This window comes from Nelumbo lutea, chromosome 1 (genome assembly GCF_056320005.1).
Source record: "Nelumbo lutea isolate HS-2025 chromosome 1, American lotus-T2T, whole genome shotgun sequence".
Classification (NCBI taxonomy): Eukaryota; Viridiplantae; Streptophyta; class Magnoliopsida; order Proteales; family Nelumbonaceae; genus Nelumbo; species Nelumbo lutea.
This window is the reverse complement of record NC_142684.1, coordinates 154770693-154795481: the sequence shown is the minus strand read 5'-3', so window position 1 is coordinate 154795481 and position 24789 is coordinate 154770693. Positions and strand designations below refer to the sequence as shown.

The 24789-nt window shown below is 37.3% G+C and overlaps 1 protein-coding gene and 1 long non-coding RNA gene across 2 annotated transcripts; both read right to left on the bottom strand.

The window, feature by feature from the left end:
- Window positions 1-3732: 3732 nt before the first annotated feature.
- LOC148878539 (9-cis-epoxycarotenoid dioxygenase NCED6, chloroplastic-like) lies at window positions 3733-6983 on the bottom strand. The gene has a single exon (XM_088956370.1). It carries the CDS (start codon window positions 5720-5722, stop codon window positions 3890-3892), a length of 1833 nt encoding a protein of 610 aa, XP_088812496.1. The 5' UTR covers window positions 5723-6983; the 3' UTR covers window positions 3733-3889.
- A 5589-nt stretch (window positions 6984-12572) lies between these two features.
- Window positions 12573-23988, bottom strand: LOC148878538 (uncharacterized). Its single transcript, XR_016102628.1, has 2 exons — window positions 23137-23988; window positions 12573-12893 (listed from the first exon to the last, which is right to left on the bottom strand). It is a non-coding gene; the product is annotated as an uncharacterized LOC148878538 (long non-coding RNA).
- Window positions 23989-24789: the final 801 nt, after the last annotated feature.

Genomic DNA, 24789 nt, shown 5'->3' with positions numbered 1-24789 from the left:
TTTAATGGAAATGATGAATGAAGAAATGCTTGTAGAGCCTCAGTGGGATTATATAAAGGTTGTTTTGCTTGATATAGTATCAAATAATCAACACACATCTCATTATATTTGGCAATATCTAAGATCATAGAAGATATATTAAAAGATCAATTTTTTTCATGCTTCATGGAAGCAGCAATGCAATGATCAGAGGTTTTAATTTTTATAATACTAAATATATAATAGGGAAAATACCCGATTAGTACCATGTACTTTGGCTTGAGTGACAATTTGGTTCATGAACTTTAAAATTTGGCAATTTAGTACTCGAATTTTCATAATGTCACATTTTAGTACCTGAACTTTCTAAATGTGACATTCCAATACCTGTCGTTAACTAGTCCATTAATCATCTGTTAAGTGACATTTGAAAAGACAAAAATACCCTTCGAGTTGCATCTAACTCTTTTTATCAACCATCCAAACATTGACAAAAAATGAATTGTCCCAAATTCTAGTTTCTTCTAAACAATCACCAACTTTTTTGAATAGAAGAGGCTTGGATTTGGGACTGTTCATTTTTTGTCAATGTTTGAATGGTTGATAAAGAGAATTAGATGGCACTCGCGAAGAACGTTTTTGTCTTTTCAAATGTCACTCAACAGCTAACTAACGGATTGGTTAATGGTAGGTAGTAGATATTGTCACGTTTTGAAACCTTGGGTATTGAATTGTCGCATTTTAAAGTTTGGGAACTAAATTGCCACTTAAGCCAAAGTATAGAGTATTGATTGGGAATTTTCCCTAAACAATATTGTTTGTCAAAATAACTTTGAAAATTCCTTAATGTCAACGGGTTTTCTTGACTTAACTTTATTATTAAGATAAGATATGCCTTAATTGGAAAAGAAACCATTCCTTTTTTATTATTATTATTATATATATATACACACACAAAGATTAAATTGTTTGAACACTATATATATAAAACATGTTATCTTTTCCCTGAATTTTTTTTTACTGAAATCAAATCCAAGGGAAGGAATAAAATAATTAAAAACATAATCTAAGGTGTTTAAAAGTGTTTAAAAATAAGCGCTTATTTGAATAAGCACTTATATTGGGCCGGGACCAAACTTATTTATGTTTGGGAAATAAGTCCAAAATAAGTGCTTATTCTATCCGAATTTTGGGCTTATTTTTAAGTGTTTATTTCTTTCTTGGCCTATCTTGGCCCACCATGTCATTTTGAAAATAACTATACTACCCCTATTTAAAATAAGTGCTTTTTTACCAAACGTTCATAAGCTATTATTAGAACAAACACTTATTTTTCAAATAACACTCCTTACTTTCTACTTTTTCTTTTTGGAAAATTTTCTTATCTTTTCTTTTGTTTGGGGAGCGAGAGGGGTTAAAAGTAAGTCACTTCTACTTCTACAACACATGAAGAAAGTACACAAAGTGGATCAAGCAGACACAATAATGACCTAAAGTATGGATTTTTCTGAAAATACCTGAGCACAACAGATAAGATCCCCCAATCAATCACATCTTTCATGGAATCGTCCAAACAACAAATTGCATACTTGAACCCATCAAAGTGGCCTGGTGGGTAGCATCACAATAATATATGACACCCTTCTACCATTTTCCATTAATTTCTTGTCATGATGGAGACATTGTTAATGGTGTAGTATATAGCCTTGATGGAATGGGACCATCTATATATGCTCTATGCCCTTGGCCTCTAGCATTCTAGATTTCACCTCACCTTTATGGGTGGTGCACGTGTACATAGTGAAAGAATGAGTTATGATTCTAGATTTGAATGGAGTCCTATCCTTCGTGTTTCCCCAAGGGCTGCCTGCTAAAAGACAGATAGCCCTAGAATTGGAGAGGGACGGATGATCAATCAACAATAAACCATTTAGCTTTAGTTCTACCAGGTACTTTTCTTTGTGAGAAATTTTAACAAGGTCTTAGCCATTTCCCAATAACTTGTTCGCATTGTACTACTACTAGCAACGATTCTATGGCATCCAGCTCGGAGATAGAATTCTAGATTGGATTCTTTGTGAGGTTAAAATCCGATATGTTAATTTGGGTGTCATATCGCAAGTCTTTTTAGGAAGACCTTCTGACGGTCTAGATGGCTAAGGTGATGTTATGTTTGCACCAATGATGATTTCATAGAAATCGGTGCCACGCAGGATCCATATCAGAATTTAAAGAATCAGTGGTTTCTTTTTTAGTTTGGTTGGTCGGTTATGTCAATTTCTGAGAAATCAACCAAAATTCAATTATTGAGATCAACCCTTTTCCGGAATCACCTTTTCTGGTGATTCTTTGATTTTTAACTAATTCTAATTTTTTAAGGATGACATGGCATTGAATAATAACTCTAATACAGAAATAATAGGCCCTTGAAAATCAAATACCAAACAGACTCAAAGCCGACTTCTCAAAAATCAGTTTACATGGCATATACCAAACAACAATTTTTTGATGATTTTTCAAAAATAATTGATACCAAAAATCGGTTATATTTTCTGGATAATCGGCAAAAAGAAATCATCATCCATGCCAAACATCACCCAAAAGATGTGTGAGCTTTTAGGGTTTTGTGTTTGAAGATTTAGACCACATTTATTAGGTATCCTATGAATTCTATCATGATCCACATAAATGTTAAATGCAAGATTTTGGGTGTAGAAAGATTTTTTTGACTATTTTGGGTCTTTCATGAAATTTTTAGGGCACACATCTTTTTGGATTAATATATTTTATTGCCAAACAGAAAAAGCCACATTTTATTCTTCCGAGGCTTGAAAAATCTGAAAGACCACGTGAAATGATTTGCCAAATACTTCCTTGATTGAGCCATGTAGATTATATCCAAAAACCGGTTCTGGAATCTTAAAAAGTAAATTTTGGCAATTGATAATAAAAACTTGGAATCCCAATATATTTTGAATTTCAGTATCCTCCGAGTAAGATCCGACCGACGGTCCAGACTGTTTGGACCGGGAACCCTGTATCCAGAGGGGCTTCCCAATGTTGACGACTTATATATTGTTCATTGTTATACGCTCATTTTGATCTAAAATGTTAAAAGATAATCTGAAGATACTCATTTTGTATTTTTTTTATATTTTTAATTGAATCAGATCAAAGGATCGAACCAGACCGGTTGAATTATTTAACCCATGACCCAACAGCCAAGACAATTAGAACAATACATCAAAGGCATTGATTCTCGGTTTTAGCCGTGCGCTACGATACTATGGTAGTAAAATCGAATTCTCTCTCTGTCTGACTCTGACGTGATGGAGGCCTATTATGTCCTAACTTGCCACGTTGTAAGAGTGAGATGGTTTGAGCTGGCCTCTCACCTCTCTTCCTAAATGTGATAAAATTAAGCAACCATCCATAGAGGTTTTAGTGGACTAGCTAGTGGAGTGCTTGGTGACATTATATGATAAATATGGACCACACTTGACGGTGGGCCTTATCCACTGCCTCTCCTACCATTTCCAGCCGGAGATTCCATCGCCGATGAACAACCGAAACAGCCCGGTACGTACCTTCATTACAGAGTCTTCCAGACAAGAAACAGACAATGTCTCTTCCACTGCAAATGGTCCAAGCTTAATTAGCTTTCCGTCTGACGGATGGATGGACATACCCAATAAAACTGCTCCACGTGGCAACATTGTCCACGTGGCTAAGTATAAAAAACGACCAGAGGAGTAAAATAAATTAATGGGTCCATCTACGAAACCTTTTACAAATATTAATTTTTCACATTTAGAATATACAGGTTTTTGTATATGTAGGTTGTTTGTACCCTTCAAGGGAGAAATCAACAGAAACGAAAAAGAAAAGTGGGAAAAAAAAAAACGGTTTATCATTTAAAACCAAAAGCTTGAGCTTTTAGATCTTCAGAACTAACAAAAGTACCATGGAGGCCGTAGGGCACCCTTGAAGGAAGCTTTACTGAAGCTTCTTGATTCATGGTCGAAGCATTCACCACCACCAGCTCGGATGTCTCAGTCTTCTCATCTCTGACAAAATTCATGACATACCCATCATCTTCATTACTACCAGCTGATAAATCTAAAGAATGGCGCCCACCAGGCACGAAACACGGCTCTCCGCCGAACCTCCCATCACCATAAACAAACTGCTTTACCTCTCCAGTCTCCAAATTGACCTTGGCAAAACCTGAGCATTTCGGCCACGGCTCGGCAATTGCGAGGTAAGCGTATTGGGTCTTCCGGCCAAGCAGTTTCTTGTTAACTTGCCCTGCTTCTAAATTCAATCCCGACACAATTTCCCGACGACTGGACACACCGGTTGTCAAGTTTAGCTGAATTTCTGATAAAATGCTGCGAAGCGGCTCGTTCCGGTCCGCAAATACAGAGTCTGGAGGAGTCATGCAGGATCCGATGACCTTGATTAATTTGTGACCGTTGCTGGAGTTCTCTTCCCACGCGTTCCATAAGTGGAAGCAGAAACAGTTGGGCACATCAATCCATTGAATTCTGGACTCGTCTACGTCATATCTCGGCAAGACTCCGAATCGGGAAGTTTTCTTTTGGTCATAGACAACCGGCGATCCGCCGCGAACCATCTCAGAGAGCTTGAAAACTACTTGATGATCAGGGATGATGACGGAATTCTCAGTTATAGCGAAGTCGTGGATCATGGTTGGTTGTTGGAGGGAGATGGCAACGTCGGGGGACTTTCTACCGCGCGCGTCAAATTTGAAGAACTTGAGATAAGGCTTCCTGACCACGTCGTAGCTCAGGGTGAAAAGCTCACCCGTCGCTGGGTCCACTTTGGGGTGTGCGATCATCGGTGATCGGAGTTGCCCACAAAAGTCGTACCGCCCAACTGTTTCTAGGTCACCGTCAGCCGTGATCCTGACATGGTAGGGGAGGTCGTCCTCGGACATGGCAAGCAGTCGGCCATTGAAGTAAACAAGCCCAGCATTGGCCACTCCGATGCCTTGGCTTGCGTCGATTAGGCCAGCCATGGAGCGCGCACAGAAGAGCACCAGTCGAGCAATACCCGAGTGGCCATGCAGCTCTCCAATTGCTTTTGGGAAGTAGGGCCTCCCCATTGCCGCTTCTTGCACAAGTCGGCTTGTGCGCGTCAACCGGCCACTGTAGATAGCTCTGTCAGCAGAGTCCAACGACACGGCATGGATCATGCCATCTCCGTCAAACAGGTGGTGTCCTCCTGTCGGAGCAAACATGGGGTTTGCTCCATTCCGCACGTAAACCCCACCACGGAGGTCTGCGGGGATTCGACCGGCTACCTTGAGCCCATGCTGAACAGGCGACTCCTTCACTGGAGCAAAATTCCCAGCTATTTGAATGGCTGGGTCCACCGCCCGTGGTAGCGGATGCTTCTTCTCCATATGTTCCTCTACTATGGAGGCCTCCACCTTGTCCAACACTGCAGCTGCCAATTTCTGAAGTGGGTTTCGCTCGGAGGGCTGTCTAGGCACGGGCTTGGGCGGAGCTGAAGGTTGAGGTTGGATCAGTGGCTTTGGCTCAGGCCTCGGCATGGGTGTTGTAGGGATGGGGGGAGTCTTCCTCGATTGCGTAACATGAATTTTACATGTAAAAGACGGAGATTTTGCTGAGTTTTTCTTCATGGGTGCCCACATTTTCGGTTCAATTTCACATATGGGACTATTTGGGTTGTTAAAGAAGAGCTGAGAGGGTTGCATAGTTGGAGCAAAGGCAGAGGGAACAAGTGGAAAAGTGTTGGTGAAGAGTAGGGTGGATTCTGGGGATCTTTATAGGAGAGGAATTAATAAAGAGAAAGGTGGGATGAACAGATGACTTAATACGTGTAAGATGAGGATTCAAGAGAATTTATTCATTCATTGGATACTAATATTGAGTTGAGATAGCACGTGTGGGTAAGCGGTAAGCCATGACTCTGTGGCACGCCATTGGAAGGACAAGTCGGTCGAGAGAACCTGCGGTCGGCCCATCCCACTTTTCTCATGGATTTTCTGTTGCATGCACGGCTCATGGCTGCCCCACGTTTGACTTGGACACACTCGAAGAAGATGGCTCCTGGTTTCTGTGTTTCTTCTCATGTAATTTTTTTACTTTATTCTCTACGTGTAGGCCCTTAGTTCCTTAATTACACGTCATAAGCCCTTCATGGTCTGCGATTGGTCTACTCAGGCACAGCACAGCTTTCTCTAGCTATGTGGCTCTTCAGTCAACATGCAATCCTATTTCTGCTTGCTAAGTGGCTGCAGATGATGAATCATTGCCTAGATATGCACCATCCAGTGATGATCAAATCAAGTATTTGCTAAGTGACCCTGATCTGATTTCCCTTTTTTCTTCGGTCACATGGAATTTGAAATTTCAGCAACCAACCAATCAAGGTGGTGAGACAGAGTTGTATGATCTCCATACTTGTTCAAGGTTAGAAGTACAGAGAGAGAAACAGGCGGTGCAGAACGTTGTGCCAGTGATCACTAGCTACTAGCTATTGTGGGATATGATCATCAACTGCCTAATTGTAATGGGTATACTAGATTATTAGATAGGAAAAGGGCTTTGTGGGGGATGAAGAAGTGGGCCAAAAATGGTATTATTCCTACCAAAGATTCCTGTTAATACCCAACTTTGTTGGTTAATTATAGATATGGAAAAATGAAGTGGGCCAAAAGGCCTAGTAAAGCCCTTTTGCTATAGCTCATGTTGCCACATAAAGCCCTAATAAACAAATAATAAAGAAGGCTTTTAGTCATGTTAGGGTAGTCGCTATCTGATAAGGTCTCTTGAGATGGTCGGCTGAGAGAGGTCTGTTTTTGGTTATGCTACATATTAATTAGTTATGGGATGATGTAAGTAGAAATTTAGGATAAGTGGGCATTTGTTTTTTTCTTTAAAATATATGAGCGAATTCTACTGTGTACATATTTTTTTTAAAGGTCTAGCTGAATTGGAATATGTTCAAGGGGAAAAAAATTGGTGAATTTTGGATTAAAATGAAAAAGAATGTTAATTGGGGGTAAATCCATCATTGGAATGTCATCACTCTGTAAGGAATGACCTCACATACCAGCTGATTTGATGAGTCACACCAGTCAGACAAGAAATTAATCCACAAGAAGACAGTAAATTGCCTTTGAAAGAGGATTTTATACTATGATTAGCAATGTCACACTGAGGAAATATTCCCACAAAAATGTACAATTCAAGATTCAAGCAGTGATCTAACTAATTATTTTGCTTCTAAATTCGTGCTTCGTACTTGGGTTATAATCTCTTGTGCTTATCTTCCACGAAGAACTTCTACTTTGTGTCTCTTCACGATTCTCTCCATGGACATACAAGACCTCTCTCTCTCTCTCTCTCTCTCTCTCTCTCTCTCTCTCTGTGTGTCAGCTTCAGTGAATCTGTTTGTCTGTCTGTCTGTGAGTGTGTGAACATGCAGTATTTGGAAAAGAACTATCAACTTAGAAATTCAGTGCATGGGGAGAGTGCACGGGGAAGTGGGGAAAGGCAAAGAGGCTGTCCTTTCAACTCCCCATCCTTGATTTTGATTGCCCATCCAAAAGCACAATGCAGTGAACAGGGAAAGACGACTCTTCCCTTCTCTCTCTGTCTCTGTATGTTTTTGTGTGACTGTTTGTATTGAAAACAGACTGTTTCAACATACACAGTACACTGGGAAATTAAGACGAGGCTTCCCTTCACTTTAGTAGATCCATAACTACTCTGTACTCTCTTTCTCTCTCTCCCAACGACTAATAGAACTCATTGTTTGCCATACCGCAGGTCGGTGGCAAGCACAAAGCAGACAGCAATCTCTATATTTTATTCGATTCATGATTTTCTCTCGTTTTCTGCCAAAAAACAAGCAAATAAAACAGAATTCATGTCAGTTGGCTTAATTAAAAGCCACCCTTGATGATGCATCAGTTGGACCCTTCAATGGGTTACAGACCCAGCTGATGAAAACATAGTTCTTGGTTGAATGGTACCAACTGGCTGACAGTTTCCGTCCAAATGAACTGAACTGCATCCTACTTGTCAGTAACTTGGCAGGTATGAAGTCCACTCCAGCATCACATACATGTAGCAGATGCTTATCGTTGCCAATGTGAGTACCGCATATTTTTTATTTAGAAATTAAATCAATAGCCAGCACCACCTCTGCTCTGTGGATAGAGGTTGGCCATAGGTTAAATGTACGGTCAGAACCTTTGTTCGGCTTATTCCACAGAGTTGAGAGTACGCCTTCATTACTCTGTGGAGACCCAGATCAAACAGATGGCAGCTGATGTTGTCTGTTGGTTTTCCGACAGAAATGAGTCAAAAAACTCGTTAATTTACAGACGTGTCGTAAGGGCATCGTCCTTCGGCTTGTTAGAATCTTTCAGCTGAAGGGGGTTGGTAACTTGATATATATAGGAGCAGATTCAGCATTTTGGGCTAAATAGATGGAACCAAAGGCCCCAGATATAGTTAGATTATTGCAGGGTATGTTTGTTTGGCAGTTTGGAATGGTCTATTCCCATATTCTGTTTGATTTAGATAAGAATGCGAATGAGAATTAAAATTAGTTGGAGTAAGATTTTATTTCCAAAGAAGAAATAAGGAATAGCGATTCTCTCAAATGGGAGAATATCATTCCATTAGAAATGGGAATAAAATTCCGATTCCACTTAACTAAACAGTTAAAATTGAAATGGCTCATTCGGATTTCAATTCTAAGCCTTCAATTCCTTTAAATCAAACAGAACCTTATTAAATTATAGCTTACAATCACAATAATGGAGGTTGGACATTTCTGTCGGCCCTGGAGATTGATTAACATGGTCTCAATTAAATGGTATTGAGGTCATTCACATGAATCATGTAGTCATGTAGGCTGAGGTGTCCGAATCATTTGAGAACAACTCCAAGTGGCCCAAGAACATTCCACTGTAGCATGCCCAATAGGGCCCATATAGATATAGAAGAACAAAGATCAAACATGCAGCAAATGTAGAGGGTCTATGTCCAATTACATAGCCAATCACGTGGCAAAAACAGCCTAGCCCTACTGAAGTCCATCTCGGATGGGCCAATTGGTACAGCTAAGATGGTGGGATCATTTCCCTGGATATTTTGGATGTAAGAGAGCTCTTATCAGAAGACTGAACAACAGTCAATACTCAATAGATGCATCCTTTTCTTCTTTAAATGTTTCGTTATGGCAAACAGACAATAGATACATTCAAAATGGGAGCAAAATGCACCCATCACAACCAAATACAATGTAAAATTTATTAATGCAAAACCAAACCAAATTTATTCACATAGATACATGTGCTTATTTTTTGTTGGGTTATGTATATATGTAGGGGTGTCAATTGGACTGGATTTGGTCCAGTGTGGGTCCATTACAAATGGACCAGGTCCAATCCAATCCAATGAATATTTTGGACGATTTTGAACTGGTCCAATTCAATATTTGGGCCATTCAATTTATTTTAATTTATTTTAATTTATAATGGTTCTAACCCAAACCTGGTCCATTGGCACCTATATTCTTATCTTCTATCAATGGACGAGATAATTGGCTCAATCCAAACCAATTCAATATAAATTTATTATATGGATCAGGTCCAATCCAATCCAATAAATAATACTTTGAAGCATTAAGTCTAGACTGGTACCTTCAATTCAATGTCTTGTTGGTCCATCCAATCCGTCCAAATTGGTTTTGGTTTGGACTGGTACCTCCAAAACCGGTCCATTGACACCCCTATGTATATAAGGGTGGGTTGCCCAAATTAAAGAAATTCAACTAGATCGGGCTTGATTTAAGGTTTAGGCCTGTTAAAATATTTCACAAATGCTTAACCCAACCCAAGTTGCCACCCTCGGTGTGGGAAATGTCAAAATTCATTTCTAAGCATTTGGGGGGCGTCCCTACTTCAGTTGTACTATGTGATGTCATGTATTTGAAACCATCATTAGCTTATGGGACTCAGGATCTCCTACCCACAAGAACTCCACCCACACTTATCCACTGAACACTATCTCCTGAAATTGGGAACATCTCTCCATGCATAATAACATTTAAGAGGATGAGATGTTCTCCATACGTGGCTAGGATGCTATTGTGTCAAAATATCTCATTTTCTCCATTCCCAATGTCATAATGTCATAGTGTCATAGTTTAAGTACAAAAGTTGTGACTTAAAACACTATACATAGTACCAAACACCTTTCATATTAAAAAGTTTAAATGTCTCCATTGTTTTTATCCCACTGAGCTGCTTGGTGTGGTATCATAACCCCTTTCGATCTATAAATTCTCCCAAAAGTAGTAAAAGATAATTCTCCTAAAGATCAACAATGGAGTTGCAGCTTTCTGCTTCATATTTATTAGTGCAAACTGCAAAGTAGTGATTAAAAAAGAGGAATATTTGGACAAAAGTTTAGTGATTTTGAGCTGATTGTACTGGTTAATCTGAATTACAGATATCCCGTATAACCACCATTCACAAACCAACAATAACAAACAAACAACTCATCTTTAGTTATTTGTAACTGAAACTGCAATTAAAAAAAAAAATTGATTTGATGTGTGACAACAATTCTAACACCCATACCCCACCAGTGTACTGTCTCGAAGTCTAACCATAATCACAAGAGAACCGATCTCATTCTTGTCGGCCAGGGGTTCAAACGTATTGCGATCTACTCGTATCTTGCAGAGGTAAATTGACCAACCGTGTAATTGATCGATTTACCTGCATTCTCGCACAGCTATTATGGGATACTCTCCCGGAGGATTAATAAGTTGCTTATCTCTTCTCTCATTGAGAGAATAACGGTTCAGCTCATGGTCAGAATTTTTAGGCCCAAATTACAATTGGGGTTGATGTTAACCCATGTTACTTCATGGATGGACATTGATGCATAGAGTGAAGATATTTAACATTTTGAATATTTATAGATCTGCAATGCGATTTATAAATCTGCAATAGGCCATAGGCCTATCCGTACTTCTCCAAAGAACATTTGCTTTAAAAGTTACTCAAGCAACTTTTTTCTAAAAACAATTTGCCCAGAAAAAATACATTACCCGAGTACCTAAAAACAAACAATGCCTTGGTGGATCCATTATTGGATCACCAATAGGAATGTACCTTCAAAGCATGTAAACACATATTGTGTATTATATTACACATGCTTGAAGGTTTATTCTTATATGGGATTCGGCTATTGCATGGTGAATACAAGGTAGGCCTGTATGCACCTGTTAACACAACTCAAACGAGAGGAAGAAGAAAGGTTCATGCATTTTGAATCTTCTTTTCAGAACACTATAAATACAACAAGCATATAAGCTTTTAGGTTTGAATGGTTCTTTGAAAAGATTGAATATCAGCATGAATTCTTATCTCTACTGTACAAGTGGGATAAGTGGGATAAATTGTGACCATGGATTGATGTCAAATTTATGAGTAAGATGTGGTTTATAGCGGTGGCTACTAATAGACTATGGGAGGCTACAATTTCAGAATTCTGCAGTGGACTATAGTATACTTCTCAGTAAAAAATTATGTTAAGCCTTAGTACATCATTGATTATGTGCCAATCTTGCATTCTTCTTCATTCAAGGAGTGAAATTTTTTCCTTCTACCAGCACTAACCCACTAACTGGGTTTAGCATACACCACCCTCTGATGCATTGATTGGTACGAGTAAATTAACACTAATTGTCTAAGAGTACAAGTGAAAAAGAACTCAAAACAGAGTTGTATCTATCAAAGGGTCCATCAATGTTATGGCAGAAATCAAGGATTGAGTGGATTCTACCTCTTCATCTGACGTGGACTATCCCTCTATTTCTCTTCTACACTCGTACAAAAGTTGGTGCATGCAAAAGAGAACTCACCCAAAAGATCGGTCCCATTTAGAAAAGTAATAAAGACACTTGTAAGCTCTGAGTCTCAGCTGATGAGAGTGAAGAGATGAAAATGTAAATCCATTCTCTGATTTGCTGATGTGACAGTTAGTTTCGTTTCAAAAAGAAAAATCATAAAATCATATAGATTGACAAACAAAGGTGGCAGCATTTTCTTGTGACCCTCCAATCGTATATGGCCAGGCCAGCTATTAAACGAATAGATAGATGGATGCTTGTGTGTCCATATCTTGTTGGGGGGTCGTAGGCAATGCTTAGTGTTGTGAGCAACATGGTGGAAGAAGCAGATAGATGCTTTGTTGGCCAAACACCCCCTCTCCCCCAAATGACTGGACTAGAAATAAATAAAAAAGTAGCAATAATAAAGAAACTGCACACCCTGTGGTATTGACTGTTCTCCAGACATGCATGGCCAATTCAGACAAAAAACCTTTTGATACAGTTCCCCGGTGGCCCATTCGGATTGGCATAGGATTCCTTGACATGAAAGAAATAACACATGCAATATAATGGACCAAAATCGATACACAGATTCTGATTTTGGTACATAACTTCACCTTCAGCAGATGACGATGAATGGTTGCTGGCATCCACATCCATACAGCAAATCTCAGGTTGGATTTGAGACAGGAATTAATTTTTTATTTTTTATTTTTTGAAAGATAAAAGCATTATATTAGCTAGGAGAACAGATTAAAAGGTCCTTTAATTTACATCTGCTGTATCTGGAGGATATTGATTCAACAAAAAGTTTTTGGTTTTCATTAAAAGTCACAGGCTCGACCAATGTAGATAAGTTGTATTTTGCAGCGCATGCACAACTAGTTGGGAATCTGAATATATCAATAAATTAGATTTGGCCATTTGAAATGCTTGATGAATTCCCTGCTGTATAGCAAAAAGTTCAGCTTCCTCCACTGACTTTAGGTGCTTCCTTCCTCCTGTGATACAAAGACAATCTAAATAAGATGATGATGCCATAATTAAATAGGGAGTGATTAATTTTGCCAGCATCTGTAAATATAATGCAATCAGTATTTGATTTTAAATTGATGCAAAATTTTGGAGGAACTCTCTGTGCTACATTTGACTGAATCTGTAGAACATGAATGCTATTAAAGATACTATTGACTTTTCCTATAACCTAAAAATTGGGTACTGCTATCTCTTTAAAACATTCCTCATTACGGGCAAACTAGATATAATATAGCTACAGCATACCAACTAAACACTTGAATTAGCATAGTTTTTCAGGAAAAAGTTTTGCTAATTCATTGATACAATTGACCAATGAAGATTGGCGCAAATATTTCAAGGATATGAAAATAAGATAGACTAAGTGAATGAACACTCCATAAATAGATGATTTATGGTTTTTATACTACAATGACAAAAAACACAATTTTGATCTTGATCTACCTGTAAAATTTTTCCTTTAACGGGGATGAATTCTTGAATAATTCTCCAGAGAAATAATTGGTAACGCAGAGGGATCGAAAGATGCCAAATCGATTTCAAACATAATTTTAGGTTTTTAGACAGTCTATTTAGATGGGGCATAAAAGATTTTTGTAAGCTATTAGAAGAGAATTTTCCTAAAGAGTGTTTGGTCTAGATCCAAGATACAGGAGTGTTTACTGGTAGAATAGGTGTTTTTAAGATTGGGGAGATCTGTCCCCTATCGAAGTAAGCTCTAAGAGTAGATATATTCCAAGTTCCATTATGTTAGGTAAATTCAGTTGATTTAACATTTGGAAATTTTTGTTGTTTTGAATCCAAGGGAGGTGGTCAATTTTGCAAGTAGAATTTTCAGATGCCAGAAAACCCATTTCATGAAGGAGATTTTGGAGTTTCAAAGCAGTAGAATTCCAAAGGAAAGAAATTGATCAAGGGATTAGATAAGGGAAGATTGTATTATTCTAAAGATATTTTGATTTTCAAAGTTGGGCCCATAATTTATTTTGTTCATTGAGATATCTCCAAGATAGATTTTTTAGTAAGAATTGATTAACAAGTTTGATATCACTAAATCCTAAACCGCTAAATGATCAAGGTAGGGCGAGTTTATTCTATGAGAACCAACGATAAGGGCAGGGATTAGTATTAGATTTAGCCCACCAGAAATTCTTAATAATTTGTTCAATAGCAGTAAGAGTTTTTTACGGAAGTTGGGCTACACTCATCGTGTGAATGGCTTGAGAATAGATTGGATAAGGATCCTTTTCCCACTTGACTTAAAGTAGAAACTTTCCAACTGTTGAGTTTTGCTTTAAGGTTATTTAAAATGAAAGAAAGTTGGGAATGCTTATTTCATCCCCAATTCAAAGAAATATCAAGATACTTAGAATTTTTAGGGAGGGATTTCATTTGAAGTTGTCTTCGTATCATTCTCTAATGTCTAGGATGAAATTTCTTACTGAAGTAAATGCCCAATTTATCTAGGCTTATAAGTTGTCCTTACGCATCCTAGAATTGGTAAAGGTTGATTTTGAAGGTGTCTGGATTTTCACAATAACCTCTTAGAAAAATAAGAATATCATCAGTAAAGAGTAAGTGAGAGATAGTGGGGACCCCATTTGCTATTTGAATTCCTTTTAGATGATCATCTTCTTTAGCTTTAGCAATCATTCGAGTAAAACATTCCATTGCAAGAATAAATAGGTAAGGGGATAAAGGATCTCCTTGTCTAAATCCTCTAGTGGGTGAGAATTTCCCTTCCACAATCCCATTAATGAGTACAAAGTAAGAAACATAAGAGATGCATTCTAAGATAATGTGACAGAAGTCCTATGAAAATCCTAGAGCTTTTAAAGTTGAGAGAAGAAAAGACCATTCAAGATGGTCATAGGCTTTAGCCATATCTAGTTGACTGAAGTCCTAGACTTTAGTGCAATTTGCTTTTTTGGGGATAAGGCGAATGAAAGTATGATTAATACGTTATAATAGTTTCTTATTCAAGAAAAATTCCTTGGCAAAAGCTATGATTTTTGTGCCCATCAAATCCCAATGCTCTTTGTATACTAAAGTCGGCATCCCATCAGGGATTGGAGATTTAAGACTTCCTATGCTAAAAAGAGCTGATTTGATTTCTTCATCAAAAGGGATGAAAGTGAGGAACAGATTATCTTCATCAAATATGATAAGATTAAATAGATTTGCAATAAAGTTTAGGTCTCCAGAAGGTTGGTGGGTAAAAAGGTCTACGAAATAGGAGATAAAGATTTTTGTTATATTTTTATGATCTGTAACCCATGTTCCTTGCAAATTTTGGACTCCTTGAATTGCATATTTCCTCTGACGGCATATTGTACTTTTATAAAAATAGTTGGTATTCCTGTCTCCTAGATTTAGCCAGAGTTGTGGAGATCTTTGTCTCCAAAAACTCTCAACTTGGGATTGTATGACTTCATAAGATTTATACAAAGAATTGGTTTTCGCTTGATCCCAAGGGGTAGATTGCTCGGTTTGTATAATCTGATGTTCTAAATCCTTTAACTTTTGTTGAGGGTCAATAAATTTTGAATTTCTCCACCTGTTTAAGTAATTTTTAATACGATCCATCTTCAGAGAAAATCTATAGGCTATCTTGTATGACTTCTTTACAGGAATTATCTGAAAGCCACATTTCATAGAATTGAAAAGGTTTTAGATATTGATGCATTCTAGGATTGATATCTAAGGCTATGTTTGGTTTGAAGGAAAACATAAGGAAAGGAAGGGAAAGACAGGGAAATCTATACAAGGTTTGCAAAGGTTTCCCTACCTTTCCCTTCTTTTCCATGCATTTTCCTTCAAATCAAACATAACCTAAAAGAAGAGTGCGATAATTAGAACCCCATCGAGTAGACAAAGTAAGACTCGCATTTGAAAAAGCTGAAATCCAATCAGGAGTAGCTAGAACTCTATCACATGTTCTACTAATGTGACCTGATGTGTGTTTATTAGACCAACTAAGTTTGCCCCCTTGGATATTGATCTCTAGAAGATTTTGTTCTAGTACTAGGTGTTGGTATTGGGTTGATGTCGATCTAAAAGCACCATCTGAGGACCTAGGGTCTTGAACCATAATTGTAGCAGCCTCATTGTAGTCATCAACAAAGATATACGGGATATTCAAGGATTGTAACCATTTTTTGAGATTAAGCTCGAATTTATTTCAGTGGGCTTTAATTTATGGTTCATAGATAAAACCTAATAACCAATTTTCAAGAATAGGAGAAGAAGATAATTTAAGAAAGACATACCTCGAGTGAACCAAAAAGAGAAACAGGAATACCAATTTTCCAAAAAACAGCAAGCCCTCCAATGCATCCTTTAGGAGGAATTAAATAGGAGTTAGAATATTTAAAACAATTAGCCAAATTTTGCATTGTGTCCATAACAATTTTGGTTTTACAAAGGAATATAAAATCTAGATTATACTTTTTGACCAAAATTCCTAGACCTTGAACTGCCTTAGGGCATCCTGCCCCTTGGCAGTTCCAACTCAAGAGTAACATTGGTGGTGATGTGGTTGTTTGGGGCCAGCCACCACCACCGATTCCAGTAAAAAAAGGTAGAAAAAGAAAGCTGATCGGGTTTGACGCGCTTTCAAAGGGATATTCACAATTTTTTGCTTATCAACTTTGATTGATCATAACATTATCTCTTTCCTGGATAGATTGATCTATGGTAAGGATTTTGTCAATCTTGTTATCCCTGTCCAATAATTCAAGTCTATCATAGAAGGGAAGATCTAGAGTATCATCAGTCTCAAGATTTTCTAGGAGGTCAATCATGGGGTGCTTTCTCCTAGAAGATGAAGCACTCGAACTATCTGAAAATAGCATGCTGTTGAGAGTGTTTTGGGTTTAATGGGCTAGTTGGTAAGTTTGTGGGGAGACTATCATAGTGGATAGTTGGCTAGTGGGAGGGTTTGTAGTGGAGTGGGAGGAAGTAACCCAAGCAATGGTAGAATCAAAATTAGGGGTTGCATTCTGGGGTTAAATCAAGGGATTGTTAGGTTGATGGGTTATTGGGGGAGTTTGCATATTGTCTGGCTGAGTTAAAAGGTGGACAAAGTCACAGAATAAGGGTCGATGCCAGTTACGTCGCATAAGAAGTTTCGCTCTCATCCAATGGCCAGGAAGATGCATGGTTCTTTGATTAAAGAATTGTTCAAATGATTGTCCTATGATATGGGGAAGGGGTTGTGAGCAACAACGATAAAGATGGCCAACACCACCGTAGAGGAAACAAGTTGCGGGGAGGCTGGTCGATTATAATGTAGACCTTAGCTCGAATGTAATTTTGAATTACGGAAATATGTCGAGTCAGACCTATATGTTCAAAGATGGTTGAGATGTCATTCATATTGTGGTCTACCGGGAACCTAGGGTTTTAGAATGATCCACTGGCCATTGAGCATCCATGGTCCATTATTGTCTCTAATACGGATGAAGTCCTCCTCAAACTGAAATATTAACCTAAAATGACCACGTTGAAAGAGTGCAATAAGCGGTTTGGACCTAGATTCCAGAGAGTGTAACGGCCTTGTTCAAGTTCGAAGAACTGGTCAGTAAGTCGAGGGAATAAACGACAAATGATAGAAAATTTTCAATTGTCTTGAAGATTTTCAAGCAGATGGGGCCGAATGTCAACAAGGTCTATGCCAAGGAGATTATTGGCATGCAACATGTTTTGAAATGCTTCATTAAAGGCATCTAACTCATCCATGGTCGGTCACAATGGGTAGAGAAGAAAAGTGAGAAAGAAGAAGAAAGAAGAGAAGGTCGAAATTAACCAGACAATAGTAGAGAGGGGAGTAGAAGGAAAGAAGCTTGAAGATTGTTTTAAGAAATCTTGATATAATGACAAATAATCAAGCAAGATATCCCTCTTCACCAGATGGTAGACAATAAACAAATACAGAGTAAAAGCATCACTGATTTAATGATCGAAAGCTTGAAAAGACGTTTAGAAAAGACTAGAAGAGACATTAGGGAAGGTCGCAAAGACCTCTAGTTGAGAAATAGAATTGGGCAAAAAATAGCTAACTATCAAGTTAGAAATTAACTAGAACATAGTGTTCTCTATAGCGAATATACTCACCAGATAATCAGAATGAAACACTCCACATGTAACAGGATGTACCATAATTAGTAATAATTGGATATAAACTTAACAGTAATCAAATTAACAGATTTAGCATGAGTGTTCTAAGAAGATAAGATAAGAGATACTCTCTAGTATTTCATTGTTTCTTGACGATTAGAGGTCGGATAGTCTTTTGTGGTATTTGCTATCTCATAGAACTTCGCTCCTGGTCTGGTGGTGATATTATCAAAACAAACTACATGAAAGGCACTTGCTTTGGGGAACTTCCGATTAATGGCATCCGAGGAGTAGTCTAGCTATCCTAGTCTTTAGGTGTGATTTCAAACACAGCCTCTGGTAATCCAATGAGCTTGAGAATGACACCCAACACACTAAACAATTGTGATGCTGCAAAAGTTATTCTTGCCATTTTCTGATTGTTCCACCATGAGCGGATAAAGAGGCCACAGCGAAGGTAATCGAATAGGCACATTTTTGAGAAAACAACATTGGTTTTGTTTGGTACTAGTGCTGACAATAACGTTTTCAACATTAATCTATATTATCCAATGTTCAAGATGATGCCACATCATTGCACTATTGGCAACAATGCATTATTTTCTCAAAAAACATTGAATTTAGTGTTGCTCCATACCACACTTTCTCGATTTCCAAAGTGTGATTTGAATCAATGTTTTCTTTATCTGGAAAAATGGTACCAAACAAGAGAGCATTGTTTGAACTTTGAAGCACTGCTTTCTCTGATGTGGCACCTACGTGATGCTGTTTTCTCAGAAAATGGCATCAATACCAAATATCGCCTAAATATTTCAACATCTCATGCTCTCAATAGAGCTCTTCCTACATGATACATTAGTTTACACAAGCTCCTTGTAATAGTACAACCGGTATTGGATGCATTATTAGGTGAATCAATGATGTCACAAAGGGAGAGTCCATGTTCAACAGAACTTGGATCTTCTACCCACAAGATGTTGTTCCACAAGACAATATAGTTGGTGAACCTGGTGGGGGTAGCAATTAGCATCTTGTGGGTATGGTAGATTTGGACTTTGTTCAACAGCCTATGGTAACCATTGTCTCTCTCCTCCTCACATTAGTCCATGCAGTCATGTCTCCATAAAGGTAGCTTTGTGAATAGCGTAGGTTGAACATAGATGGACATTTTTTTCGGTGATGTTTTAGGCCGACCTGGTCCTTCTGCTCCTTGTTGTTTAATGGGCTCAAGATGAAACTTCATCATCACCTAAGCCTTCTCATAACTATATGAGATTAGCTACATGAATAATGTTTCACTATTCTATTTTGATTAGTATAATATCTATCATTAAGTTATGGGTACTTAAATCAATTTTTATTACTTCTACAAAAATTATTTTCAATCTACCTCTATCTCCTTTAGGCCCCTTCAACTTGTAATGGTTCACTTTTCCTAATAGGTGTTGTAGATGGTCTTCTATGTATGCACTTACCCTATGTTTGGTTTGAAGTAAAAAGTAGGAAAAGGCAAGAAAACCTATATAAACTTTGTATAGGTACCTTCCCCTACCTTTTCCTTCAAACCAAACATAGCTTTAATGTGTCTACTTTTTCTCATTTTATCACATATTGGAGAGTTATTCCTGTGTTACTTTATATGACTTCATTTCTTCCCTTCCTTCCTAGTTTTACCATCATCCATTTAAGCATTTACATTTATGTCACATTCATATGAACATGCAAATTCTTAAGAACCCAACATTGTTTCATACCCTTTGATTGATTGGTATGATGAAAGAACTTTCTTGCAATTTGCAAACACCTAAAACACTGATCAGGATACCCTTTGATTAGGTATTCAGTATTCAGTGAACATTTCAAAAGCTATGCACCCATTGCCTCCTTGGATCAGTTATGAACATTGGATTTTACAAAACTGTTGCTCTATTGTGAATGGTCTTGTTACATCTACGTAAATTTTTCACTTTAGAATTGAGAGCTTTGGACTTAGATAGTAGCTTGAGAACATTGAAGGCTGTTTGATAACTGTTGGATTGAGTGAATTACAAAATAATGATTTAAACATTAATAATTTAACAGTGAATATGACTTTAAATAGAACAGGTTTGCGAGAAAAGGATTCATGTAGCCAACACTCATGTAGTTGGGATAAGCATGGATGATGATGATGATGATGAGTAAATTAAATCTTATAGTGAAATATTTAGACATAAAGTAGTCAATAATATGGTATGCCATCAGCAATTGAGGAGCTTGAATCTACTAAATTAATTCCTTATTCACTAAAAGACAAGCCAATAGGCAATTCAGTTCATTCAATTCAGCTATTATCAATCAAATAACCCCTCTAATTGTGGCTTAAACTATGCCAAAATCCTAGAATTTTGGCCAAAATAACTCAACCACATTTTGCATCATATTAGAAAAAGCGTTTGAGAATTATAGTTTGTAACTCTGGCTAGAAATATATAAGCTTAGGGCATTGGAAGCTAGGTTGGGCTAGAAATGGTCATCCCTAGTGAGAAGACTTTCGAATTTAAACTACCTGCCCAGGCCAAATAAAACCCATCCTAAATTCTGTTGGGATTAGTCTACGTGGAGTTTGAGTTGGTAAAATTGGGCTTTGTCCTTGATCTATGGCCAAGCCCAAGGTCCATATCTAGGAATGAGACTAAAATTTTAGTCATATAGGCTTATATTTCTAACCTTAATTGTGGACTAAAACTCTGAAACGCTTCTTCATTACTTGGTATGGATATAATAAACAATTTTCTTTTAACAGAAAAGACAAACAAGGGATTGAATAGGGTGACGTGTCATGCAGAAGAAGCTCTCAAACAGCCAAAATTTTCTCATATTCTATGCTTGTCATGGCCCCTAAAAATTTTATCCTTCTTTGCATTTTTGAAAGATAAAAATAACTAAATGACATTAAGAACTCAATTTCCATAATTAAGATGTCTATTTATTAACTCTTTATTTAATTCAGTATTACTTCAGTTCTCTATTTATTATATTAGAAGATTTATTTAACATAAATATGAAAATTAAGAGAGTGTTCAACAACATAGTTGGTTTTGTTTTTCAAAACAAAAACCAACATTCTTTCCAAATTTATTTGGCATACCAAAATATTCGATATATTAGATTAGAAAAATATTAATTCATTCCAAATTTAATTTTATATTAATACAATATTCTATGCAATAATTTATAAAAATAATTTAATAAAATTAAAAGAAAAAAAAGACTCATGGATATGTCCATTCCATATTTTTGAATTCTAATATTACATACAAACAATTGATTCAAAGAAATAATTAGCATAGAATTAATCTGTATTGTATATAGAAAAAAGACTGGGCCTATCTCAGCAATTCAATCATTCTCGCCTGTAGTGGGTGGGTCAACACTTAAACCATTGGGCCCATGATGTTGTAAATAATATAATAAAATATAAAAATAGATAAAGATGAAAGTTAAAAAAAATAAATGAAAAATAAGTCTGATTATGTGGTTTATTGTTGTTAATGGTGAAATGGCTAAAAATACAAAATAAAAATGAGATTTAATAATTAACCTATGGCCCACAGACTTTGAACCTGGCTGGATGACAATGACAGGGGTCATCCATACTAATAAAGTTAACATGATATTAAAAACGAGTCAGTCAGTGTAAGACTGGTTCTAACACCCTTTATAGCCTTGCATTGAGAATATTTCCATACTTATGTGTTTTATTTCATGGGAGATATTTCCAATGCAAGGTTGGGAGAGACTGTTCGAACATTGTAGCACTGACTTGCATCAGTCAGTTAGTGCGAGTCAATGATCACACTATTCAAATATTCTCTCCCAACCTTGCATTGGGAATATCTTCACATGAAATAAAGCTCATAAGTACAGAAATATTTTCAATGTAAGGTTGTAAAAGGTGTTTAAACAGATCTTACACTGACTGAAGCTGAACTAATAATTGAAATCATTTGATAGAGAGGAGAGAGAGTGAGAAATCTGGGTTCATTTCAATTCTTTGGGTCTTGGGTGTGTCAAATGTATTGGGTCTCCATATGGGTATGAGGCCCTTATTTATAATATCTTTGAGCTCTTTTAATTTTAGAATTCTCATATATTTGCCTTTTTACTTATTTTATGGCGAATTCACTCCATGGCTGAAATGGTATGGAATCGCCACACATCTAGAATAGAAACAAGAGAGTGATGGGCCTCCCATGTTCAATGAACAAGGCATGACTCATACACACCCAAGATAAGGTTATTCTAGGTAATTTTTAGGGGGGAGAGGGAAGGTGTTAAGCACCCTTCTCCCACACTTTACATGTAGTACCATTCCCCTAATTTAGTAAAAAAAGAATAAGAACCAAAGGAAACAAAACCTATTAGATTACTAGCAACCTTACCCATCAAAGAGGATAGTCATGGTGGCTTGTTTCTCAAGTGATTCAACCCTCTCGTTCTCTTTTTTAGGTGAGGGAAACCTTTAAAGCAGCAAAGGATTAGGCAACTACATGCATTATCCTTCTTTATCCAATGTTCCCATCATTCCTACTAGGCTAATGAGAGAAATCAAAAAGGGAATCAATCCCCTGTAAGCCACCTCAAATAGGGCTTATTAAACACAATCTACATTTAGGATAAAAAAATCATAAAGCAAAATAATCAAATAAATAAGACAACGAACTAATTTAAATTATAATTTGGCATGAAGATAAAGCACCATTAAACACATATTCTAACATTCAAGCAAAAGAGCCAAAATGTATATTCACTTAAGTAGACGAATCCGAATATGAATAATATGAGAGAAGAAATTTCAGCAATGATATTGATTCTAATTAAGTTAAGTAACTACTAAACAGACATAGAATGCTATCCAAATCAACCAACCAACCATTCTAATGATTTTTACACCTAATAACTAGGAAATTAACCAACAAAAATGCCAAACACCATCCAATCAACAAAATAATCACTGCTAAAATGAAAAAAAAAAAAACACCTAGATCATTAGGTAGATTTAAAAAAAATCATTAAAATAAAATAAAAAGGATAAGGTGAGGGATTCACCTCTTTGTGGCCTTTTGACAAATACTTGGTGATGAACTCGGTGGTAAAAAATGGTGCTGAAGAAATGGCTTCGGATTTACCTAAATGCAATGAGGGGAATCTCTTTCTTTGCTTCTTGCTTGGCTGGCCGAAATGATGGAGAGGGATGCTCATTCCTCTTTCTTCTTTCTTCTTTCTTCTTTCTTCTTTCTTCTTCTTCACAACATAACCGAGTGGAGCCTTAGAATATGGAGAGGAGAGAGCTTGATAGGGGTTTAATGGTGAGAGGTCAGTGAGGGAGGACAACTGGTTCGTTTATAGTGGTTTCATGGAGGTTAGGGATGAGAGAAGGAAGGAGAAGGACCAAGATGGAGTTAGGGTTCGGTTCTTGAGAGGGATTAGAGAGAATGGTGAACGTGAGAGAGAATGAGGGAGAATGAAAAGTCCCCCATGCTATGTTCGGATTTGGGTCTTATGGCCTTTTTTTTCTTTGATTTTTTTTAGTTTTCTTTGGTTTTTCTTAGTTCAAAAAAGTGGGAAGGTCCTAGTTTTGTTTGGGGCTGGTTTAGTTCCATTAGAACTGAATTGGATTTAGTTTAGGGTTTGGTTAAACTTGAATCGAATTTGTAGAGTTTTGGTTAGGGTTTAAGTGTGAAAGGTTAGGGTTTTGGGATTGGTTTTCAAAAGAGATGAAAGACTAGGATGGTTCGATCTAATCTAAGGGATGGTGGCTTCTTAGGTTCTTTCTTTATTAATCTCTTGCCTTTTGACCAAATTTAAGGTAAGGAGACAACTTCCCTTAATTTTCTCCTCCTTGTCTCCTTCCCTTAAATGCTTAGAATGGGAGAGTTTTCAAATTTAAATTCAAACTTTGAATTGAAAATGGCTTTGCCTAATTTTTAAGGAGGATGGCTAGGGTTTTTGGGTGCTAAATGATGGTTAGACCGATCCTAGGATGGAGAAGCAAGGGGGGCTCAAATCTAAGGTTATGATTTATTCTAGGTTTAACGAGGGTTTTGGGGTGATTTCCATAAATGTGAAGGGACTTGAGTGAAAAAACAAAAAGTAGTTTTTTTGCAATGAGAGGGCAAGTCCAAGGGGTATAATGTGGAGGATTCAAGGAATGAGATTAAAATTCAAGATATTGGGGTTTCTCTCAACCAATGAGATCGCACGAATTGAAATCTTTGTAGATGGAGGGGTAAAATGGGGAATTTTGTAATGAAATTTTCCAAGGGGGTTTAAAGGTGTTTGAAAAGGGAAATAATGGGGTTTAATGGCCTCGAGGGGTGTGTCAGAGTGATAAATCATGATTTGGAGTGTTTTGAGCAATGTGGGCCGTCAAATCACGATTTTTTTTATTGAAAGGTAAAATGGTAATTTTGGGTCTAAAGATGGAGGAGGGTTTACCCGGGTTTCTAGGAAGCTGATGACGTGGTCTAGGTGTATCGGAGGGTGTATCGGAATGCCGATCTTGAAATAGGAGAGTAACAGCCAATAAGAGCTCCCGATTTGGAATCTTTTATAGATGAGGGGTAAAATGGTAATTTAAAGGCTTGCGGTTTAACGGATTGATGATCGAGAGGTTTTGATGGGGTTTTGAGGTGTTAGATGATGTGTGATGATGGATCTTGAATTTGGGGCATATCGGGCGATAAGGATAGTCCATTTGGA